We start from the raw sequence: 22,180 nt of genomic DNA, 5'->3' as shown, positions 1-22,180 counted from the left end.
ACTTCTGTAGTGCCTGAGCATGCTTTACCTCTTCTTGCCACCAGCCCTCGTGCTGACCTCTGTGCAGAGCTGCAGGGTTGGGGCTGGTCCCCGTGCCCATCTGCCTGCAGTTAATCCCTGAGCTGTAGTGACAGTACTCTAGTGCACACACTGCTGATACTTCTGTAGTTTTGAGGTGTACTGAGGCTAAAAGCTGACTAGCCACTAGGCCAGGTAGTCACCTAGGCACCCCATGTTGTGCATGCCTCGTCTTTTTAATATATTGTGTAATGCATTCATTTTATTTTTTTTTTCTCTTCGCCTCCCCAAACTCTTCTCTCTTGACACACCTCTGCTCGCTGTTTTGTTACTGTGCTTGACCCCCCCCCCCCCTCCCTGGCCCATTGCCATCATGTGCTCGCTGCCTGCTAATTAAGACTCAACCAGCTGTCAGATCACTGAAGCGACCGCTGGAGGCAACCTTTGACCTGGTACTTGGACCTTTCACCTTCTCGCTTTGCACGTAACCATCTGCATGAAAGCCTTCCTCGCTTATCTGTCGTGGTAGTGCCTGGGAGACTGCCCATCCCACCAGGAATGTTGGTGTCCCTTCAGACATGCCGTCCTGCATCCCCACGCCACCCGTTAACCTACTGAGCTTTTCCTCTTGAAGCTGCCTTTTGGAATTGCTCAGTATTCCTGGGGGCTTTTCTGTTGCAGCTTGGGGTTTTCAGGTGGTTTTCCAACTGCAGCAGCAGTCTGCCTCTTTGTGATACACTAGGTCAGAAGCCTGCTAAGACAATTCCCTCCCATTCACCTCCATGCGAGGGATTAACTATGTCCTGAAAATATCTCGTGTCCCTCAGATGTAAGGAGAAAGGGAACAGTGAACACAGAGGGTTGTTGCTCTCCATTCCCAGTGTTGGGAAGCAGAAGTGTCAGTGGGATGAATGCTCCCTCCAGTGCCAGTGAATGTATGGTCAGGCCAGAGAGGCTGCTTTTCCCAGAATGAGGATGTTTCTTTAAGCTCTTGGGGCAAATTTAAATGAAAAAAGATAACTGCATTGAGTTTGGCCAGAGGCAAAACCCCTGGGGCAACTCAGCAAGACTGGTGTTGTGTGTTGTTTGTTGTTGTTGTTTTTTAAGTAGTCCACAGGCTTTCCTGTTGGAGCTTTAGACAGCAGCATGAGGAAGTCTTGTTAGGGACCAGCTTCCGCCAGCAGGCTGGAATTATACCCTGCCTGACACCAAATGACTGACATAACAGTGCCTGACACAATAGCCTCCCGTGCTCACTGCTGGTACAGCACAGCCCCAAAGCCCACAGGCAGTGACCCATGCGGTGCCTGGCTGCCCTCTGGGGAGCCACCCCTCCAACAGGACTCCATCTGGCTGATGTTGGGAAAACTCTGTAGCTCTCCTGCCCTTCTGACCTTCTCGATGAACAAAACCTGATCAGATAAGTGATTTTTAATAGTCTTCCTGCCTTGGAACATCTGAATGCTTTCAGCCACATTGTTGGAATATGTCACCTCCTCTGAACCTTTTGTGGAAGCTGTGCTGGAGAACAATTTATGGTACTGATAAGAGCATACGTAGTCTTCAGAGGAAACTGCTTGGATTGACTCTGCTGCTTGCCAGGGAATGGGTGCAACCTCTGCCCTCTTTCAAAGCATTCTGTGTGTTGTGACTTGGGCTGAAACAGCAAGTCAGGTACAGACCCAGCCCTCCCGGCTAAGTGCAGAGGAGGGAAAGTGTGAGGGAAAGTGTGATCTGCTCCCAGGAGATACTGATCAGAAGGGAACTTGGAGGAGCAATTAAATTGTTTGTTGCAAAGATTTAATCCAGTTCCTGCCTTGCAAAAAATGTTATTAACCTGCACGTGGGAAATCTTGACTTAGGCATGCATTGCATTTTTGTCTGTCATTCATGGCAAAGGATTTATTTCTATGCCATGCAGAGAAGGGACTGAAATCTTTATGTTCAGATGCTCCAATTCCAGCAGGAATGTCGCTTTCCCAGCCCAAAAAGAAGGGACTGCCTGGCATTTTTTTAGTGGGAATTGTTCACTGGGATCAGTGTGGGTTATCACATGGGTACCAAGCAGAAGAAATTAACCCTTTCACCAGAGCACATGGTATGATCATGTTGCAAGGGTTGCTTACCCCTGTGCACACAGAAAAGGCTACTGTCCACTCTCAAAGGTTACTGCTACTTCTGTCATGACTGAAGTTTGTCCAGGGTGAAAAGGCAAGCAGCAGGATGAGGTAAAGTTATGAAGTTCTGTACTGCACTGATCTAGCTCCTGTCCTGCAGGAGGAAGGCACTGCTACAGAATTCAGCAAGGTCAAAAAGTGTTGAGGAGCCTCCTATTGCCTTTTGTAGGTTCCACAGGACACATCTGGGGAATTCCTTTGGAACCAGGACATGGTGCCAGGCAGAAATGTATCCCCACAAGCTGTTAGATTTCTGCATAATGGTCCCGAGACCATTAAAGAAATGCTGTCCCGTTTCACATGCAACACAGTTGTTTGCTGCAGTGTCTAGATTTGGTTAGAATTTCTCTTTGCATCCAAACAGCATTGCTTTGTGCTGTACTTCATCCGTAGGGACTGCCATATGTTGCTTGGAAGCCAAAAGTAATTCCTAACCCCAAGCACTCTGGCTTTGTAGCAAACCTGGGGAATGTGTCAAACAGCAGGGCAGGTGCAGAGCCATCTCTCGCCCATCCTCAGCAATCACAGTGCTGGCCAAGCCAAGGATTAGGTAGGTGGATAGCAAGGATGTGACAGTTTGGTGGCTGGAGTTTGTGTGCAGGGCGTGCTGTGGTACGGATAACTGCCCCAGCACCAAGAATGGGAACAGGTGACCAGAAGGCTGTGTCCAGAGCCGGACCGAGATGGGCACTGCGTCCTGTTCTACAAAGCTGGCCTCCAGGCTGCTTGCTTCTCTAGAAGACTGTGGAAATGTTGCATATACTGGGGCTTTTCCAATCCAGCTCATGTGTTTGCATTTCCCAGAGGTGCTGTTCAGGCAAAAGAAATGGGATTGCCATAGCTCTTTTCTTTCCCATGCCCCCAAGGGCTTTAAAGTTAGGAGGAATGGTGATGTTAGAGGTTTAGAGGTTGGACCGTTGTGCTTTGACACCCCTTGGGCATGTTGGTGTTTGTATGCTCCCTGTAACAGTGGGCTCAAGAATTGTCCCTTGTGTAGAGAGCCAAGACATCATAGTGAAGTCCCAAAGCCTTCATCTGTTCTGCTTTTGGCACTGCCATTATGGGATGAAGGACTTTCTGGGGAAGTGACAGCCTTTGGCCAAGAAGTAAGGAGTCAGAAGTCCATTACATGCTTGGCGCAGTTGCTTTGCTATAATTAGCAATTTTTATTTTTTTCTGAGGCAGATTTTGGAAGCATCTGAAAAAGCGTGCTTTGCAATCAGGCACAGTAAGGAGCATGAATTTAAGCAGCAAGTTATTTACTGTAGATCTGTAAAACACCTCTGATGTGAGCAGAGCTACTCCAGTCTCTACAAGCTACAAATCTGTTCTGCGCCGGAGGAACATTTATGGAACTATCATTAAATAGTAGATACAGATTTAGCATAGATACCAGTGGAGGCTGCCCTAAAAATGGAAACACATCTTCACCTGAAAGACCTCATCCTGAAATGGAGATCTTAAGCAAGAGATTTTGGTGTCTGAGTGTTGGCTCATGTTTGACTGCTGTCTCTTGGTACTAGCCAGAAGAAATCTGGAAAGGTACCATGAAGTCCTAATGCTGGCACTGGCTGTCTGCTGACATTAGCAGAGGACGTGTGCATGTCTGAGGGCAGTTTTGCAAATGCAATTTCTTCTTTTATTTTTTGTGGTTTTTTAAATAATATTAAAGCCATCCAAAAGCCACTATGTGAATAGCAATAGGTTGGAGTAATATTTTGCCTGAAAGTGTCTTGCTTAACATTTCTCAGATGAGCAGTCTCCTATAGCAAATTAAATTTGAAGTGAAACCCATTTCTGAATGGTGACAAACTGTTGCAAGCTTTAGGCTGTATTCTGTTGTGCGTTGATTTTCATGACACTTTAAATGCTCTTTTCTTGTGTCCTTTCTTACAAGTACTGTGTGTTTGTAGCCTTAACCCTTCATTTGCTAAGCTTTCTCCATTACCCATCCTTCACTGTCATTTATTCGAACAAACAAAAGTACTCAGCCTGTTTTTCAGCCATTGCTTTGCTGCATGATATGGAACACAACTAGGCAGAAATGACCTGATTCTGCGTGACTTCCACGTGCGTGAAGCTGACTGACGTCAATGGCAGTGTTACGTGCAAAAGGACTGCAGGGCATAATTAAAAAGGACCCTTTTCTATCACAACGTGGAAAAAAATGTGGTTTCTGCTTGGGTACAAGGCAAAGCTGTAAATCATTAGACACATTCCTGTTTCTTAAGAACCTGACATACAACTTTGCTGTTGAGACACGCTTTGTAAATGATGAGTACCTTACTGAGAGAAGTTTCTGAGTCCAGTTAATGCTTTTTACCAAGTCTTGTCATGAAACAGGTTTGACGGGCTGGAAGAAGTGCTGTGGTGTGATAGAACAAAAAGAGCGGATTTGCCTGATAGCAAGACCCACCCAAATCTTGTTCGAACAGCAGATTTGTCAATGGCTTTTTCCACTGCTAATAATGAGCAGGAGGTATTTAACTGTTGGAGGCCTTCTAGCACTGCACTACTAGAAATTGGGAGCAAGCCCAAATCTGCTGTTTGTGAGCTGTGCAGCTGTTGCAAGCAGTGGAGAATCGGTCCTCGTTTTCACCGTGTTGTTGCTCAGCTTCTCTGAAAATGAGGGAAAGTGCGTTTTACTACGAATGTGATATTGTATGTGCCACCCACAGCTACCATTTTAACCACTGGAACAAGTGGGACATCTGCATACAAGTGTAGGCAACCACAACCGTACACATAGGTACATGTAGTCAGGTGTTGAAATAGGCAGAGGCAAGCATCCCTTATTTTTCCACGGCACTTGCAGCTTATACTGATCTTTCCATCTTTAAATAGTCACCAGTGCTTCTCTCAGCTGCTATGTTCTTGTTTAAATGCCCATTGCCTGCTTTGTGGTATCCTGTCCTGATCAGCTCTCCCCTTCCTCCTCCCCAAGCTTTTCCTCCTGTGTGCCCAGCTGAATCCTACTCCCATCTCCCATAGTGTTTCCTCTTTCTGCACTCTGCCCCTTTCTCCTGCTGTGTTTACTAACTGCTTTCCTAGAGAAGCTGTAAGCTCACCTACAACTGTCACTATGATACAGCTGCTCTTCTGTTTCCTGTCTGTTGTGTTGATACGGTTTCAGGTAACTTGCAGGCAAGACCCCTGTTATTTCTTGCATGCTTTACCAACTTTGGGTCCCTTTTTTATTCCACTTGTCTTTAATGACTCCCTTATCCACAGGCCCTGCCGCCTGGTGCACTTCAACCTTTACCAAAGAGGCCAGCACTTGAAAAAAACAATGGTGCCACCACAGTCTTTAACCCAAGCGTTTTCCACTACCAACAGGCTCTAGCCAACATGCAGTTGCAACAGCCTACGTTCATCCCCACAGGTAAGCGTCCTTGCTTTCTCCATCGTGGTTTTCTTTGTGTGACCTAGACATTGAGCTAATAAGCAGATCTGTAAGAGTCCTTAGCAAAAGAATATTAGTGTATAAAGTTTCGTGTTAAAAATCGATGGAATGTTAATGTATGTTGTTTGACTTTTTTTTCCTTCACCTAATGCAATCCAGAGCTTTTCACTTAAAAGGGCCCTTCTTAGCCTTTCCTTTCTTTTAAGCAGTCCAACTAAGAAAACTGTCTGCATGTTTCTTGAATTCATACTTCCTGGTTTTCCTTCTTATGGTTCAACTGGATAATCCCAAATTAATTCTTTGACTCTTGTGTAGCTATATTATAGGCTCATGTTAAAATATCTGGTGGACCTGTATTTAGAGCTGCCTGCTCAGTCCAAGCTGCAGGTTTCCTTCTAACCTTCTATCTCAGTGACCTACATATTCCAGCAGCCGTTTTGTTTGCAGAGGGAATGGCTCATCTTCAGTAAACACAAATTACGTAATTGCCTTTAAAGGCATATTTTTCCCTTTTGCTTGTCTTTTGACCGGTATGATAGCCTGAGATTTTTAAAAGCAATTTAACTCCCAGCTTTTATTGTACCTTTAAGGTCTCAGAGTAAAATTGAAAGATGCAGCTCAGTAATTCATACAGAAATCGAAACATTGACGTGGCAGATGTGACTGCTGCCTCGCCAATTAACCTCTGTTCGCTGCAGCCAAATGGAAAACAAAACCTGCTTAGAGTAGTAAGTACTGCAAGTGGCTGAATTGGGAACGTTTCAAGAGTTGGTAGCTTAGTTTTAGTATCATTATTTTCATTGCAGAGCATTATATGGAAACAAATGCCTGAAGCTTTTAACGTTTAACACTGTATTCATTTGCCAAGTGATATTTATAAAAATATACAAAGCTTTTCCATGAGTAGACTTAAGCATGCAGTGGACCTGGACCTCAGCCATGCCATTCTTTGGAGTCAGGAAAAGCTTTAAGAGAGCCTAGTATTGAGACTAAACTGTGTCTCAGCTGTGAACGTGATCCAGAGAGTCAAGACCTAAATTTTGTTTTCTCGTGGTCTTCATGAGAGTATTGGAGATGCTCAGAATTCAGCAGGATGTTTTCCCAGGGAAGGAGTGTCTTATATGGAGAGGAAGGGAGGGACTAAGGAGGAGTCTTGTGGCCTGCACAGTGCTTCTGGAGGGGATGGGCTGAGCTGACCTTACTGCAGCTCTTTCAGATGCCAAGTGAAATACAACTTCAGGAAACATTCACACTTTCTAGAATGCCAGGTCTGTGAGCCAGCTACACGCTTTCCTTCCCCGAGTTTGCAGTCTCCAAAGCTGACATAAAGATACATATTTCTGATGCAAGCACTGTAAATTAGCTTTCATCCAGAACTCTCATGATACTGCTGTGCACTGTCTCTCAGCAATGGGATTGTGCACAGGCTGATGCATAACAGATCTGTTTGCTGACACAGGCTCTTGTCTGAGGACATTAATGCTGATCAGAGGAGTAAATTTCCAGTCAGAGAATGAATCTCTGATGAGTTTACACATCCACATGTTTCGTTACTCATGCATCAGGCTGTAAATTTGATCTAAGCCATTGCAGTGCTCTTGGCAGCAGAGCAGAGAGGTGGCATGTAGCAGCTTACATCCTTTTGAGTGGTAGAGTTACTTTTGTTAGTGTCTGCTATTGAGTCCTTGAAGTGCCAGTTTTCCCTCTGTGATAAGCCATGATCTCTCAGCATCATGGTTTGCCATGGAGATGGGGAGATCAGGGTGAACACTGAAAATAATGTCGTCACTGCAACTGTTTCAAGTCTAAAAGAACTGCCTCTTTCAGCTTTAAACTAGAGACCTTGAATCCCAATCCCTGCTTACAGGAGTAAATTGCTTTTAGAAAGCTGGTTTTAACATGAGTGTGATGTTCCTATAAGGCAGTCTTGTCTGCTTCTGTGATTGGAAAGAAATCAATACACCTGATAATAAAAAAAAACAACAAAGCAACCGATCAGTAGAATAGATCACATCATTTAATACCAGGGTGGAAAAAGAAATTACATTTTCTACTACCCAAGAATGCAAGAATTAATTTGTTTTGCTACTATCTCTTAAAACTGAGTTTAAACTACTTATGTATCAATATGCAGAATGTTTTGCATGTGCTTAAATATTGAATGCTGCAAAGAGAATACCTGCTTTTTAGTTAAAGTGATTTCTAACACTGAAGCTTCACTAATGAAATATCCCTTTTGTTCATCTTTCCACGCTTCAATGCATGGTGCGCAGGGTCAGTTCTGTGCATGACACCCACTGCAAGCGTTGGTAGGTTTTTCTACACAAACTTCTCAACTTTTTCCTAATCTGAAAGAGACAGCAAGTCAGTATGCATCAGTGAGAACCTGGGTGGCTGAGTGGTGTGACTGTCTATCCGCTGTCTTCTTTGAGGCTTAAATGGTTGTACCCCTTTTAATTTCTGTGCAGTGCAGTGTTTCGTGTGACTAATACGAGAATCCAAGGCAATGCATTCCCACCCCTATTTAGTTCTGCTGCAGGAAGAAAAATTTGTCAACATGAATGTCTTTACAACCCATTTAAGTTGTCCAACAAAGGAATAGCAGTGGGAGAATCCTGTTGGTTTGCTATTTTTGTATCAGGTATATTAGAGTTCAGGTTTTTGGTTGTCCTGAGGACATTTTAAGAGACTGGTTTAATAAAGGCTCTGAGAAGGAACGGATCTAGAGGCAGGCCCTTTGCCAGAGCAGGGTGCCAATGGTACAGTGAGTGAAGCAGGGCTAATACTGTGGACCAGTTGAAGATTCATTTCGTTAGGGACTTTTTAGCAGCGCAGGCTCAAGGAACTGTGAACAGGGGACCAGGGATGCAATCAGGCAGCAGGGCTGAGAAGACGCTCTCTGCTTCTGCAGGGATCCAGAATGCTCAGTCTCAGGATCTGGGTCATGCTTGGAGCTTGTGTGGGTCTTTGAGGGACCCCCACCTCTATGTACAGCTGCTGGGCACAGCAGCGTGAGTGAAATCTGAGCTTTCAACCGCCAGCCAAGGTTATGCAAGTCAACAGCCATCCTGGATAGGAGTGTGCCTGCTTCGGGCAGAGTGAGAGGGGGGAGCAGGAGCCCTGGGGAGCAGTTTGGGGAAGTCTGAAAGCCAGCAGCTTTGGCAGAAACAGCTAAGCGCTCTGCTCTTGAAGCTCCCCGTCCTACAGGCTGCTTCTTCCACCTGAAGGCAACCCACTGGAGCAGGGGGCCCTGTGGGCACACAGTTACCCTGCTGCTGAACCCTGAGAGCGCTCCTGCAGGCTCCAGCTTCCAGCTCTGCTGGACTTTGCTGAATCCCACACGTGTGCTGAGATGGGCCGGGGGGGAGCACACACACAGACAGCCGGGGCTGTGGGTATTCCCGGTTGACACCCTAGGTGTGGCTCCTGGCATTCAGGTTGCCCACAGATTCACCCAGCCCCTTGGAGAAGGAGTTGCCAAGGGCTGCTGGCTCCTCCGTGCTGCCTGCTGCTCCGCTCCCAGCTCCTGCCTGGCCAGAAAGAGTTATCTCCAGGTTGGAGCGGTCCAGGGCAGCATCCTTCCCCTGCTTCCTAGATCTGCGGGTGCCCCAGAGCATCCCCTCTGGCTCCTCGCAGCTTGGAGAGGCTGCTGAGCTCCCCGCTGCCGCACTGCCCTTCTGGATGCTCTCCCGCCAGTTGTGAGCGTCGGATGCACTCTTGTGTTTCTCCTTCTTGGCCTCCTCCCCTTTCCATCCCCTCCTATCTTGCAAGGAGGGAATCCCATCAAATCCTCTAGAATTAGCACAGTGAGGAAGCACGCTGGAATCGTGGGGAGAGAGCTCGGGCTGCCAGCCATCTCCTGCAGTGCCCTCACCCCGTACTGTGCCGAAACGTCCCTGCAGCAGAGACAACAAAACATGGCAAAGGGCTGCTGCAGCTGCGGCCTAGCAGGATGGCGGCCAGACTGCAGCTGTGCCACAGGCCCCAGCCGTGCAACGCGCTGCCATGGCTCGCAGAGTTCCCCTGAGTTCCCCTGGTTCCTGGCGGGGACGGGGAGGGGAGGGAAGGGGATGAGCTTCCCAAGGCGGGCGGGAGGGTGCGCTTGCCAAAATGTCCCCAGCCAAAGGAACGTGCACTGGCTGCGTCTAACTCCCCAGGGGTGCGAGCTGACGTGGGCTTTTGCTAGCACACCCTCCTCCCCCCCCCCTTTGGAAATTTGGCCTTTGGAGTCTAATACATCATTGTTCTGCTTATAAATGTACTAAGTGTTGAGAATGTTTTGGTTTTTTCCTTAATTATAATTGTAATTGGCTTTTCCCCTTCTCTCTTGTTTATTTTTTTTCCCAACGCTGTCTTGCTTTGCACTGTGATTGCATGCCGCGCCCCGATGTGTCCTTCATGACGATGTCACATGGCTTGTTGCTGTGATTCCTGCCACGCCCCCAAATCCACCACATGTTGCCATGGTTACATAAAAACGCTCCACCCTCCCGTATGTCGCTTCCATGGTTCCCTTCCGAAAGTGCCCATGATGCACGGTGCTACGCCCACCACTGTGTCTGCAGCAACAACTCCTGCCACCAGCGTCCCCTTCGCTGCAACAGCTACCGCCAATCAGGTTTGGCCCTTTCAATGGCTTTCTTTCACGTGTGTTCAGATCTGGAGGACCGGGGCGAGGGCTCCCAGTCCCGCCCGGCTCGGTGCAGGCTCGGGCGCGCAGAGGCAGCGCAGTTTGTCTGGGGATCGGTGAGGGGGCACCGGCTGGAACCGCTGCGGCGGCAGCGTAGGGATGGGCGACTGGCAGGGCACGGCCCCGCAGCTCTGGGTGCTTCGCTGCCTTCTCCAAAGTGCCCCGGGACTCAGAACTCGGGCTGCAAAACTCCTCTGTTGCACTTGGACCTGCAGCACTTCTGCTTTCAGTCTCAAGCAGAAATACCACCCCGAGCATCCTTCCCTGTGGTATTTTGGCATGTCCTCTCCCGGCTGGAAAGTGGAAGTGGAAACACAAAGCGGCCTCCCCCCATATTGCGAAATTGGACTCTAAAAACAGCTCTAAAAACCAACCAAACAAAAAAAAAAACGGGGTTGAGGCGATGAAGTCTGAAGCTTATTTACACCAGTAATGTCACCCATCCCTACAGAAATGACTCTGGATGTGCAGTACGTGCCGTTGCAGCACTGCCATAAGTGTCCAGGACTCCATGCATGTCTGCCGAGCCATAACTCTTTCCAAAACTTTCCTCTGAAGATACTGAGTTGTGATGGCTGCTTCTGCACCCGTCCCGAACTGTATACGCACAACCTGTCCTAGTGATGCTTCCTGACAATTTGGTGTGCCACAACTTTTTCCACTGAGGCCAGAGAAGTGTCAAGTGCTTCCCCCCGACTCCCCAAAACAAGTTGTAACTTTCTTAGTTCTTCGTCGTGCTCAGGTTTAGAGCTATTGCAGAGAAAATGGGGCATCGCTTTGTTCAGTAGGATGCTGTTAGCCATGCTGAATGTCGTTATGATCTCAGGGCGTTTCCTGCAGTCTTTTGTTAGGTTATAAAGCTTTCAGGAGAAGTTTTACCCGTGTTAAGTCCTCGGCAGTGCTTTGCTGCTTGCAGTAGGTATTGCTGTTCTTTCTCCATGCTGTGTTGTAGTTGTCAGGTAGAGAAGGTCTTACTCATACTCGTATTGGTCATGAGAAGAAAGCAGAAATTTCTGTGCAGTGTTGCTCTGTGGCTGTATGAGTCTGGACAAAGCTATGCTCCTTATGTCTCAGCCAGCTAATTTCAGAGCATTTGTCTTACTTGTAGTCCATGGAGCTAAAATCCCAGTACGATCACCTCATAGTCCACGAGGCATCAGTAGTGATGCAGCTATGTCGTACTTAATGTGTGGCGAAGTAAAGACAACTTGGGAGTGGATCCTGTTTTATAAGACGCTGATGTATTTGCTAACCTGAAACTGAAGACAGAATGAAGAGACGGATTTCAAAGCAATGTTTTAATGTGTTGTGTTCTTTGTTTTCTTTGCTGTAGATATCCCAGTTATCAGTAGATGAACTGAGTAGCAGCATGTTTGTTTCACAGATGTAGAAGTTCCCGATAGAACAGTAAGTTGCTTTTCAGTATTTCTCTTTACAGTGGATTGCTTTGTTACAAGGGTGCTGCGTCCCCCAAAAGGGGCTGCTTTGGGCAGTGGGTCTCAGCCTGCGGGACCCCGGTGGCTCTGCTCTCTACCAAGTTAACAGCAATTCAGCAGCTGCAGCACAGATACAGACCAGCCCTGTGGCTTACAACAAGCAGTGTTCTGTTGTGTCTAAAATAGCTGTTTTGTGTGGTTTGCAGCCTCCCTTTCTTGCATCCCCCTGAGTCTGACAGTTATGTTTGCAAGTTGCTCTTGCTCTGCACAGCTCCCAGCAGCCTGCAGGTGCCTCAGGGGTTCATGCTATTGCTGGTAAAGACTGCTCTGGTAATGAGTCAGCTGAAAAGGTGAAACTTGTGTTTTGCTGTTAGTGGTGTATTCCTTTTCCTGAGGTAAGCAGGACTGGGTCATCCTCAGCTGCTGTGCATCAGCAGGACAGGCTGGGGTTGGGCAGAGATCTGTTAACCACAGTGGAGCATGGCCCGTGGTGCTTTTCTTCACAGGTCCACAAGCAGCATAGCCTTCATGACACATGCAGATCCTGGGCTGCTGGGCTTTTATGACTGACAATAATGAAGTTTATCCTTTCCTTTGAATTACAGAGCATTTTGCAGCCTTAGCAGCAGTGTTATTTTTTCCATTTCTTCTATTTGTAAGAGTTAGCTAATATTCATGAGAGAGAATCCCTTGAGGATTTTAGTTCATCACTTTATTTTTCACCCCAGGAGATGAACGAGCAGTTCAGCCCCTTCAACAAGAATTCACCAGATTTTCCCAACGCGGGCCGCAGATATGCAACCCATTTCTTCTTTAGATCCTGTATTACAAGCAAGTACTTAAATGCTGGAAATTAATTTGGCAAGCCATTCTCTAATTATATCTTTAGCAGCTGACAGAAGTCACTCGTGTCAGTGGTGTCCCTTATCTCTGGTGACCTACATAAGCTGTCGTACGTATAAACTGCCTGCTGACGGTGGCCGTGGAGCCCAGTTAGTGTAGGTGAGCAATGAGGTATCTGTGTCAGTGAAAACATTCTGTGCTGTGCAGTACATTGCTCTCCTAAACAACAGACAGACGTGACACCTGACATGTTCCACGATTTCCATAACACATGCAAAACAGTCTGTTCCACCCGATAAGGAGATCATTTGCATTGGAAGAACCTCATTACTGAACTCTTTGAGATTGATTTCTCTATTTATTTCAGGAAATTTCTTTTTTTTCTGGATTCTTTTCGCTTCTGTGTGTGTGCTTAAACTCACACTGACAGTTACTAATGATTTCAGAGTAGGAAAGGAAATTCCATGAAATAGCTTCATTTAGCAAACAGTGAGCATGGTACAGTCTGTCGAGTCAGCCATGCTTTTAAGGACAGTGAAAACCCTTGCCTGAAAGAAGTAGGGTCAAACACTTTATATTGGGTTGGATCTCCTGTGGACCAGCCTACTGGGCTTGCACCAGACAAGCAGCCTGTTCTTCACCAGGGAGCTGTGACCACATGCCTGACCAGATGCACTCTGCCAGATGTGCTTGTCCTCTCACCACCTTGCAGCTATGGGACATAGCTCTTTTCTACCAGTCTGTAAATGTGATTGATTTCTTCCAGTGTCCCCAGTGCTCGCAGGCCCACTAGTGACCATTCCCACACAGGAGCCTTTGTATTTGGATCCTGTTTCATGCAGCCACCCGAGCATGTGAAGTTGTCCGTGTGCTCCTGGTTTTTTGCCAGATAAGGATCTTAGTTGGCATTCTGCAGTGCCAGAAGGTGAATTCCCAAAGCTGCTGTGAGTGGGAGTTTGGTAATAGAATCTGCTGTGGCAGATGTTTTTCTCCACGGTTGACCAGGTCCTGGTAGCCAGGCCGGCTAGCCTAGCACTTTGCAGGGAGGATTTTCACAAGTACATCCCAGGAGAGGAGATTTTCTCCCAGAGGAGGGCCGCCTGAGCACAAGGTTTTTGTGTCTGATTCACCTCTGGCTCTCTGGGGTTAGATTTTAATGTAAGTATCTTCACAGTGAACAGGAGGCAGCAGCAGTCAGGGATTCCTCTGGCCCTCTCATCAGCCGCTCTCTACCTGCCATCTTGTCTCACCAACAAGATCGTTATTCTCCCACCTTCCCATTCCACAAATTGTTTTGCCAGCATGTGTGAAGCATGCTGGAAATGGAAAGCCTTAAGTGCTGATTAAAGAGGATGCCAAGTGTGTTATTAGCAATTTCACCCTATGTCAGAAAATTAAGGGAATAAACCATTTTCTCTCCACGACGTGCTAATAGCAACCTCAGAGGCGATGCGGTGAGGATGCAGATGCATCTTAATAGAATGACTTCTACAGAAAAAAATATCTGACGTCTCACTCTCTGTTTTCTCTTTCCCTTGCAGCAGACCATGTTGAAATTCTGAACCATAAAATTATGGAGCACCAGGACTTCTTGGTGGGAAGCTGCGCATGGCCTTTCTGTATATATCCCCTCTTCCCTTCTATCGTTCTTTACCACCTCTACAGTAAGCCTGTTGCAGCCTACATGTTAACCAAAAACTGATCAATGGGAATGTCAAAAAAAAGAAAAAAAAAGAAAAAAAAGAAAAAAAAAAAGCACTATAGAAACAATTAACAAACAGCGCTCTGTTATATGAGATATACAAGTAGAAAATTATAATAGACTTTTATAACACATTACTTTAACACACTTAATCATTTTATGACTACCATCCTGATAAGTGCATCTGCACAGCGGACTGTTGGTTTACTGTATACTATCGATGGATAAATGTTTGTCTTGTTTTTAAAGTGTTATCTTACTGTTTTGTTTACATCATAGTCTATTGATTTGTTTTAAAGTGTACATCATTATCAAGTATACTCAATACCATTTTTTCATTATTGTTATGTCTTAAGTTTTCATATACTGTAGGTTTTATGGAGTTTTGTTTGTTTTTCACTAAAAATGTTATCGTGGGAAACAGGAATTATGTGCTTGAAAAACACGACGCAGGAATGTTCTGCCCTTGTCTGGATATTGCTGTTCATGTCAGCTGTTTGTGTTAAAGGCTCCTTTTATCGTTTAAAATTTGCCTTCAGATAGTCTCCAAATTTTTAGTACCAATGATGTGCAAGGCCAGCTGTGATTTCAGTCCACTTCAGAGTATTTCTTTAAATGGAGTGAGCTGATTCTGGAAACTGGAGGGGAAAAAACAAAAGAGAAAGACAAAAACCCACTCTCAGTTAAGGGGATAGGAAAGATTTGGTCAGAATTTCTGCAGTTCTGTTGTATGTTGAAGTGCATTCTCAGCTGCAAATGGCGCACAATCTTTCTTGATGTTCTCGTGCTGCAGTGGAAAGCAATAGGTGGATGAGTGAGATGTTTTCCTTTGGGCGTTTGCATTGGAGAGGAACAACTGCCAACTGTTAGCTACAAAGCTGGATTAGGCCCATCATCGTGGCTTGGCCCCAGCTGGGTAATCCTGTGCCCATGAGCATCTCTTCACTGAGCCTGCTGAAACATCTCAGCCTGAAATCTGGTGACCCTTCCTGAAATTCTGTCAGCGTGCACCAGTTCTTTAATCACATTGACCATGACTTGGTGATTTTTCCCCTAATTTCTGGCCCTATAAAGCAAACACAGCATAATAAACCAGGAGAAATTCTACCGTACATAAACATCCATTTTTATCATGTTCCTAGAGGTTGGTGGATGTGGTCTGGCACCTTCTACTTGATGAAGACCAATGTTTGTCACACAACAAGGGCTAGTTCTCAATACCTCCTTGTCATGCGCATGAATAAAGCAGCTCCTTGCCCACACACGCACCCTGGGCAGCACTGCCTGGTGTTGTGCTGCCTTGCTGAACGATCTGGCTACACAGAATACGTTTTAATTTGAGAATGCAGCTAAATTTGTCCCTGTCACAGCTCTACTGCTGTACTATTGCTGGCATCATGGAAGAGATGGATTTGATCCCTCGACTTCATAGAAGTATGAAGTGCTAGGAGAAAGAGAATCATTTTTAAAGCCAGGGGATGGGCGAATTGTTAGTGTCCTGCTGCCCTGAGCTTGCAGTGATTTTGTGGGGTGCCAAGAAGATTCCTTTTTTTTCTTTCCTTAATCTTGGGTAGAGAATGTCCTCTGTGGCTGCAGATGTACTAATAGCCATGCATCTGCGTGGACCACAAGGGACAAAGGGGCAGGCTGGGCACAACAGGTATGGCCCAGGACAGGCTGCAACCACCTGTGTGTGGAGATGCATTCATAGCAAGCACCTTTGAAGAGTCCGGTTCAGAAAAGCCTCAAGCCAGAAGGAATCTTCCCATTCATTTCAGCAGGCTTTGAACCTAACCCTAAAAGAGGGGAGAAACCCACGCAGCCCCAACCCTCAGCCATGCACCTCATGTTCTGGCAGTCCCTCGTGTCCATGAATGCTTCCCAGCCGCCAGCATTCAAAAGCAGGCAGTGTTGCCTGCAATTAGTGGCTGTCATTTATGTTGGCTACCGCCTACCTGTTCTTTTAACCACTGAGTTTCTGTTTCCCAAAACCATAACATTGTTAGTGGAAAAAGTGGATTTGAGTACTTCCTGTTTGAAATTATTTGTGTATCAAAATGGGTTTTGCACAACCTGTGCCAGTGCCTCAACAAAGAACAGAGCTGATCTTCTTAAGCCAGAAAGGATGCATTCAAGCTTGTATGGCTTTATGAGTTAAAGGAGGTTGGAACTTTTTCAGTGCTAAATGGATTTTTGTATATCTTGACACTTTGATGTAACCTCCTATTTTATTTATCTACTTAAACATCTGGCATAGATGTGCATAGAATGTAAACCTAGAATACAGCTGTTTTCACGTCACATTTAAAGCACTGAAAAAAGAAAAGCGTTTAAGGATTATTTTTTATTAAAGAGGTCCGATGAGGGATGTTCAGGGTAGTTATATTAGGTGCCACAACAGTTTTTATATTGCTGGCAAATTTAGCGTTAATTTGTAAATGAGTTTAAGGAAAGAAAAGCTTGAAGCACTAAACTTCACCAAATTCAAAACAATCTCGGCAAAAATGCCATTTGAGGTAGCACTATTGAAACTAGTTGTGCAATGACTTGCTCTAATTTTCTTTGTTCAAGAAAGAAAAAAAATGAAAAAAGAAAAAAAAAAAAAAACCAGTCGCCAGACTATAAATTTCCTAAATAGACTCTTACAAAGTCACCGAGCTCGTTAGTGACTCTAAACAAATGTCATAAAAGCATGAATATCATCCTTTATTTGACAAGAGATGTATGTAAGTTTGTTTAAATCAATATAATTTTAGTGACATTTTTATAAGCTTCCCACTTTCCATGAACCTATATTTTTTATTTATCCAAAGTGATTTCTCTTTGTCCATTTCTCTCAGCCTTATGCAAACAATATGCAAGAAATGCTGAAACTTGGATAAAACGGGTCATGCAGAGGGAAAATGAAAGCTGAGATTGATCATTTTCACGCAAAAGGTTGTTAGTAGTTTCAATAAAAGTACTACTACTAAACTGTAACATAAGCAGACAATAAAAGAGGGATTTAAAATAAAACGGATTCATAAAACTATTAAGATTATTTTTGTTAAATGCAGTGTTGTTAGTAATTCGGAACACGATTTCACAATCAATGTTGTTGGTTTGGTTTTTTTTTTGGTTTCTTTCTGTTTTTTGGGTTTTTTTTTAGTTGCAAGTTTCTAGCTGATGATGTTTTTGACTTTGTATTTTTGCATCGTGATGTCCTACAAACCATTCCCTCCCAGGGCAGCCCACGCCGGCCCCCCGCTCCTGGATGCTGTGTGGAGCGGCCTGGCCGTGCTCCCAGCATCCCGAAGGCAAGGCCGCACAGCCGCTCAGCCCCGCTGCCGGCGCCTCCCGGCCCGCTGGGCAGCCGCAGCTGTGGGAGGAGCATCGGGGCGGCAGCGGAGCTGGCTGTGAGCCTGCGCTGGGTGCCGGTGGGACGAGGAGCCGCGTGTGTCGGATGAGGAATCTGCTCCAGCCTCGTGGGCCCCTTGCTGGCGCCGCAGGGCAGCTCTGGGACACGCAGTGAGTGAGAAACTGGATCCTCGTTGGGTTTTGGTTCTGATCCCTTGTACATTTCACACGCGCGAGAACGGAAGAAGGTGAAATCTATGAGGAAAATCTAATTTCCCATTCCTGTTGAATGGATTTAGTTTGATATTGACCTGATTTTACCACGTGCCTGTTGAAGGCCTTAGAGTATATACTGTATGTTAAAGACTGTAATAACTTTCATAGTTGCTAGCCTAATCCCAATGTAAATACAGCTCCAACACATTGTTACTGGGCTACAACGCATTAACCCGCGTCATGTATTTCCATTTCTTTACCATTAGTTCGTAAGGTTTTTCACTATTGCTTTTTTGATACCTTTAGTAACGAATGAATTTAATTTTGAAGGAGAGCTAGAGAAAGTTGAAAGCTTTTCATACATCCGTTCAGCCCGTTTAGTTCTCTTCTAAACCAACACTGAAGCATGGTAAGGTGTAGAACGCAGTCCATAACTTGTCTGTATAGTTTACAGTTTAAGAACAAAATTAACTTTGTATGTAACTCCTACAATGATAGATTCATTGTTAACTAATTATATTAAGTTGTTGTTGCTATGGCAACAAAACTACAACATGGCTACCTTTGTATACGTTATTTGTGAGATTTTCACATGTAAATTAAAAGTGATGTGTAACAGTATGAGCTTGTGAAAGGTACAGTTCGATACTGTCAGATAAAGAGATGACTGAATATTTTTAAAATCCCAAAGTCCCATGTGAACGCTGAATCGGTGTCTCTACGTCACTTTTTCAGTCGAGAAGTTTACAACACATGGATTTAGAGTCAGGTTTTATAGCTTGTAGAAAATTGTTGTGTGGCAAGGGTTATTCCACAGTATTTTAACTCCGACAGCACGACGGGCTGCGTGGGGACGTAGTGATGGTCGTTCCTTCATTTCACACTCACCGCCATTGTGGGAATTCCGAACCCATCCCTCTCAGTACTGTAGCTCTGCTTGCAGTTTTCTGTTGGGTTTGCTTTTTTTGTTTTTAAATTCTTTTTTTTCTTTTATTTTTCCTGAAATTGAACACTCGTGTGATTATGTTACGATCAGGGCTAAATGATGAAAAAACGTGTAACTATTTTAATACTAATTTATATCAGCAAAAACTGTACATAAGAAAAAGAAAAATATTGTGGAATGACCCCGTAACAGTGTTGAAGATACCAATATGCTGCAGTTAAACTGATTCAGTTAGTGTACGAATGTGTGAGACACACCTTTTTTGCACTTATGTACATAGTCCACGAAAGAAATCCTTGGAACTTATTTTGAATATAAAAAAAAAAAAGTCTGTAATAATACAGGAAAAGTTTGTAAAAGAGATAGGTATTACTAAGGCTTTGAAAAGGAGGAGTTTTTTGCTATAAAACTTATCTGAAAGCATGATGTTGCTTTGCTGTTGTAAAAGCTTTGTAGTTTGCCATAGCTTATTATACAGCAGACTGATACCAGGTCAGCTCCAACCTGCAGCACGGAGAAATGGGAAACAGTGCTTAATGAATTAGTAAGGTCACTAGCAAAGATTTTGTTTTGAATCAGCCTGCATTTCCACACACAGCCGAGGTCATGTTTGTGGTGCTTTGTGTTCTCAGTGAGTCCCATTGGGGCCGATACGGCGGCGGTGGCACACAGCCATTCTGCCCAGCGCCTCGTCCCTGTTTCTGTCTGGAAGTGTTTCTCTGTTGTAGGTGACTGTTGTTGAGGTGCTTGAAATCCCAGAGAGGGTTTGAACCGTTGCCGTTTGCTGGGTTTTGTGTGGTTTTGTGTTTTCTCACCGTTACGGGCCAAGCCAACTAAACGGAGCAGCTGAAAAGCAGTGGAGGGCTGGGAGTTGTTTCAGATGGGCTTGGGATGGATTGGGACTTTCCCCTCCAGTGCCACTGTTTTAGTGCTCTTCTGAGAGAGTGAGAGGGCCTGGCAGCAGAGCGTGGTGCAGCTGTGGGCTGGGTGCTGGGTGCTGGGCAGGGAAGGCGGTGCCGCTGTGCTGGGTGGCAGCACGGTGCCTCTGGCTGGGTGCAGCCCTGCTGCCCTGCCATGCAAAGGGAGCACAGCCCTGTCCCCAGCCAGGGAGGCACCGTGCTTCCAGGAGCTGCTGGCCATGTGCTCCCACACAGCCCCGGCTTCCCCTGCTTCTCCAGGGCTGCCAGGCTGCACGGAGGTGGTGGGAATCCTGGGCAAAGCCCTGTGCCCATGCAGGACCAGGAGATGCTCTCATACGCAAGCTAGGTTGTCTGCATGTTGCTTTCCCAAATGGAATGTTAGCTGTGACAGAGAAAACAGAAGATGAATGATGTAGAATATCCGTTCTCTGCAGCAGATTGCTGATTCCCAGCAATCTGGGTCCCCAGGCTCTTGATTCCCTTCCCACTCCTGCTCTGTTGCTTGCACCGCAATGCTCTGCAGCACTGAGGGAGGTGTGGGGAAGCTGGGAGGCCTGCATCGAGCTGCTTATTTTTTGATCAGAGCTAGTACTTTTGTTGCAACCTCACCCCTCAGATTCGCTTTGGTAAGGCCCCCATGTCCCTCTATCCCTCCCCTGCCCATCCTAGTGCTCTGGGCACTGCTGCTGGCCTCCCAGAGATTGCTCCCTTCACGTTGTCCATGAATGTCCCCTGCCCAGCCCATAATTCACCACGTGATCCATTGAAACGCACGCTTTGCTGAATCAGAGCCTTAGCATCATGTGGTCCCAGCGTCTGTAAGGGGAAAAAAAAAATCAGATGTTGTCTCTTTCCGTGTGCGTTACAATAATGTCGATTTTAATATGAAATAATCAGCAAATTCTGGCCACTGTGCTCTTAAAGCTTCCCTTTACTGTAATCAATTTTTGTAATCAAGCTCCTCATTTCTAGGATTACAAGAAAAAAACTGTTTTGCACTATGTGAAATGAATCCGAGACGGTAAACTTCTTTTGCTTGGGGATACGAAAACGATCACAACAACAACACTGCTAAAATCTTTGCTAGTGATCTCTACTGACATCTCTATATCAAAAATAACTCTGCCTCTCAGACGAGATAATTAAACATGCAAAAATAACACAACTGTTAAATAACACAAAGTTCTTTTTCCAAACACACAACAGAGAGAATTACCTGACACTGAATTACAAGGTTCCAGTTCCTTATTACTGTACACAGATGCTATTTGATAGTGGTGGAAGCCAAATGATTTTGTTGCCATGGCTTTTGTATCCTAGCAGATGAGGGGATGATAAGACCATTCTTAGATTGGGTTATGGGATTTATTCGCTTTGTTTTGTTTTTCCTTTTCCGATTAGCTTTCTTTTAATTCTGTTTCTATTTTACATCATGAAAATGAGACGAAACTCCCCGTGCTCCTGATCATGTCACCTGACAGCAGGTCGCTTTCTTCTTCCGTAGAAGTAGAGAATTGTACTCTAGGCAATCACAGAAATCAGAGAATGTTCTCCAAAATGGTCGACTTCTAATTTAGGTCTATACAAACACTTATACCGTACTGTGTGAAGTAGATATTTGAAGCAATTCTTCTTTTCATAGGCATTTCTGGTACAAGAGAAACATTAGGTATCAATTTAATGGTATAGTTTAGCATATATACAAACAACTACAGTTAGCCCTGTGGCATTGTAAGAAACAACATACCATCAGATTCAGGCAGGCATAGGCTATTGCAGTGGTTCAGTTCCATAACACGATAGTTCATTCCCTCAACTGCTACCAACAGGGTGTACGCTTGGAAGTTCTTTTTCTTTTTGCCACGTTATATTGCTGTAGTGCCTGTATGTGCTTTAGAGATGTGCATAATGCTACTCATTTTAGTATGTTACTTCTATATTGTTATTGTTTATTTTTTTGATCTTTTAATAAAGTGTATAAAATTCTTGGTTATGTTTTTTATGGATCCATATCTACGCATTAATAGGAGTTGAAGAACTTTTCGAGTTCTGGTTTATTAGTCCCGATCTTTAAAGGTTCCGATGTAAAAAATAATGACGAATGGATTTGATTCAATGTTATATCTTAAAGTGTAGAACAACAGAATAAATTTCTTTCCAGAAAATACCTTCAGTATTTTGAATTCTGTAGTCGGTGCCTCCTCTTTCCTGGATGCATCGGGCCTGTCCTATTGAAGTTACTAACGCAAGAAAGAAGTTTGTATTTTAGAAAAATAAAAGCAAAACTTTGCAGATGCTGCCTGCTGGTTTCTCTTGTGCCTCAGCCCCTCTGAGCCACGTGTGGTGTGCTGTGTTTGCTTCGTGTTTGCCCACGCTTCCCTTCTAACCCTGTCTGTCTGAGATCAGGGAGATCACAGCTGCGTGTTTGAAGGTAACCGGGAAGAAGGAACTGAATGTAATCCTTTTGTGCAGCTCTTGTAGCACAGTGATCTG

The 22,180-nt window shown here is 45.1% G+C and overlaps 1 protein-coding gene across 22 annotated transcripts in view; it reads left to right on the top strand.

Annotated features, from left to right (window-relative positions):
- The window catches only part of MBNL3 (muscleblind like splicing regulator 3), an 89,564-nt gene extending 67,709 nt beyond the window's left edge, over positions 1 to 21,855 (top strand). For 16 of the 22 annotated variants that reach the window (XM_048959130.1, XM_048959113.1, XM_048959124.1 and 13 more), the window contains 5 exons: positions 5,427 to 5,577; positions 7,872 to 7,907; positions 10,122 to 10,216; positions 11,622 to 11,695; positions 14,109 to 21,855. In XM_048959130.1, coding sequence (XP_048815087.1) covers positions 5,427 to 5,577; positions 7,872 to 7,907; positions 10,122 to 10,216; positions 11,622 to 11,678 — 339 coding nt within the window. In that variant the 3' untranslated portion in view covers positions 11,679 to 11,695; positions 14,109 to 21,855. The remainder of the gene's footprint in view (positions 1 to 5,426; positions 5,578 to 7,871; positions 7,908 to 10,121; positions 10,217 to 11,621; positions 11,696 to 14,108) is intronic. The other 6 variants (XM_048959125.1, XR_007379598.1, XM_048959127.1 and 3 more) reach the window with 6 other exon arrangements.
- The last annotated feature ends 325 nt before the right edge of the window (positions 21,856 to 22,180 follow it).

This window comes from Lagopus muta, chromosome 13, assembly GCF_023343835.1.
Source record: "Lagopus muta isolate bLagMut1 chromosome 13, bLagMut1 primary, whole genome shotgun sequence".
In the NCBI taxonomy this organism is placed as follows: domain Eukaryota; kingdom Metazoa; phylum Chordata; class Aves; order Galliformes; family Phasianidae; genus Lagopus; species Lagopus muta.
Note: the sequence above shows the minus strand (reverse complement) of the source record. Positions and strands in the feature narration are given on the sequence as shown.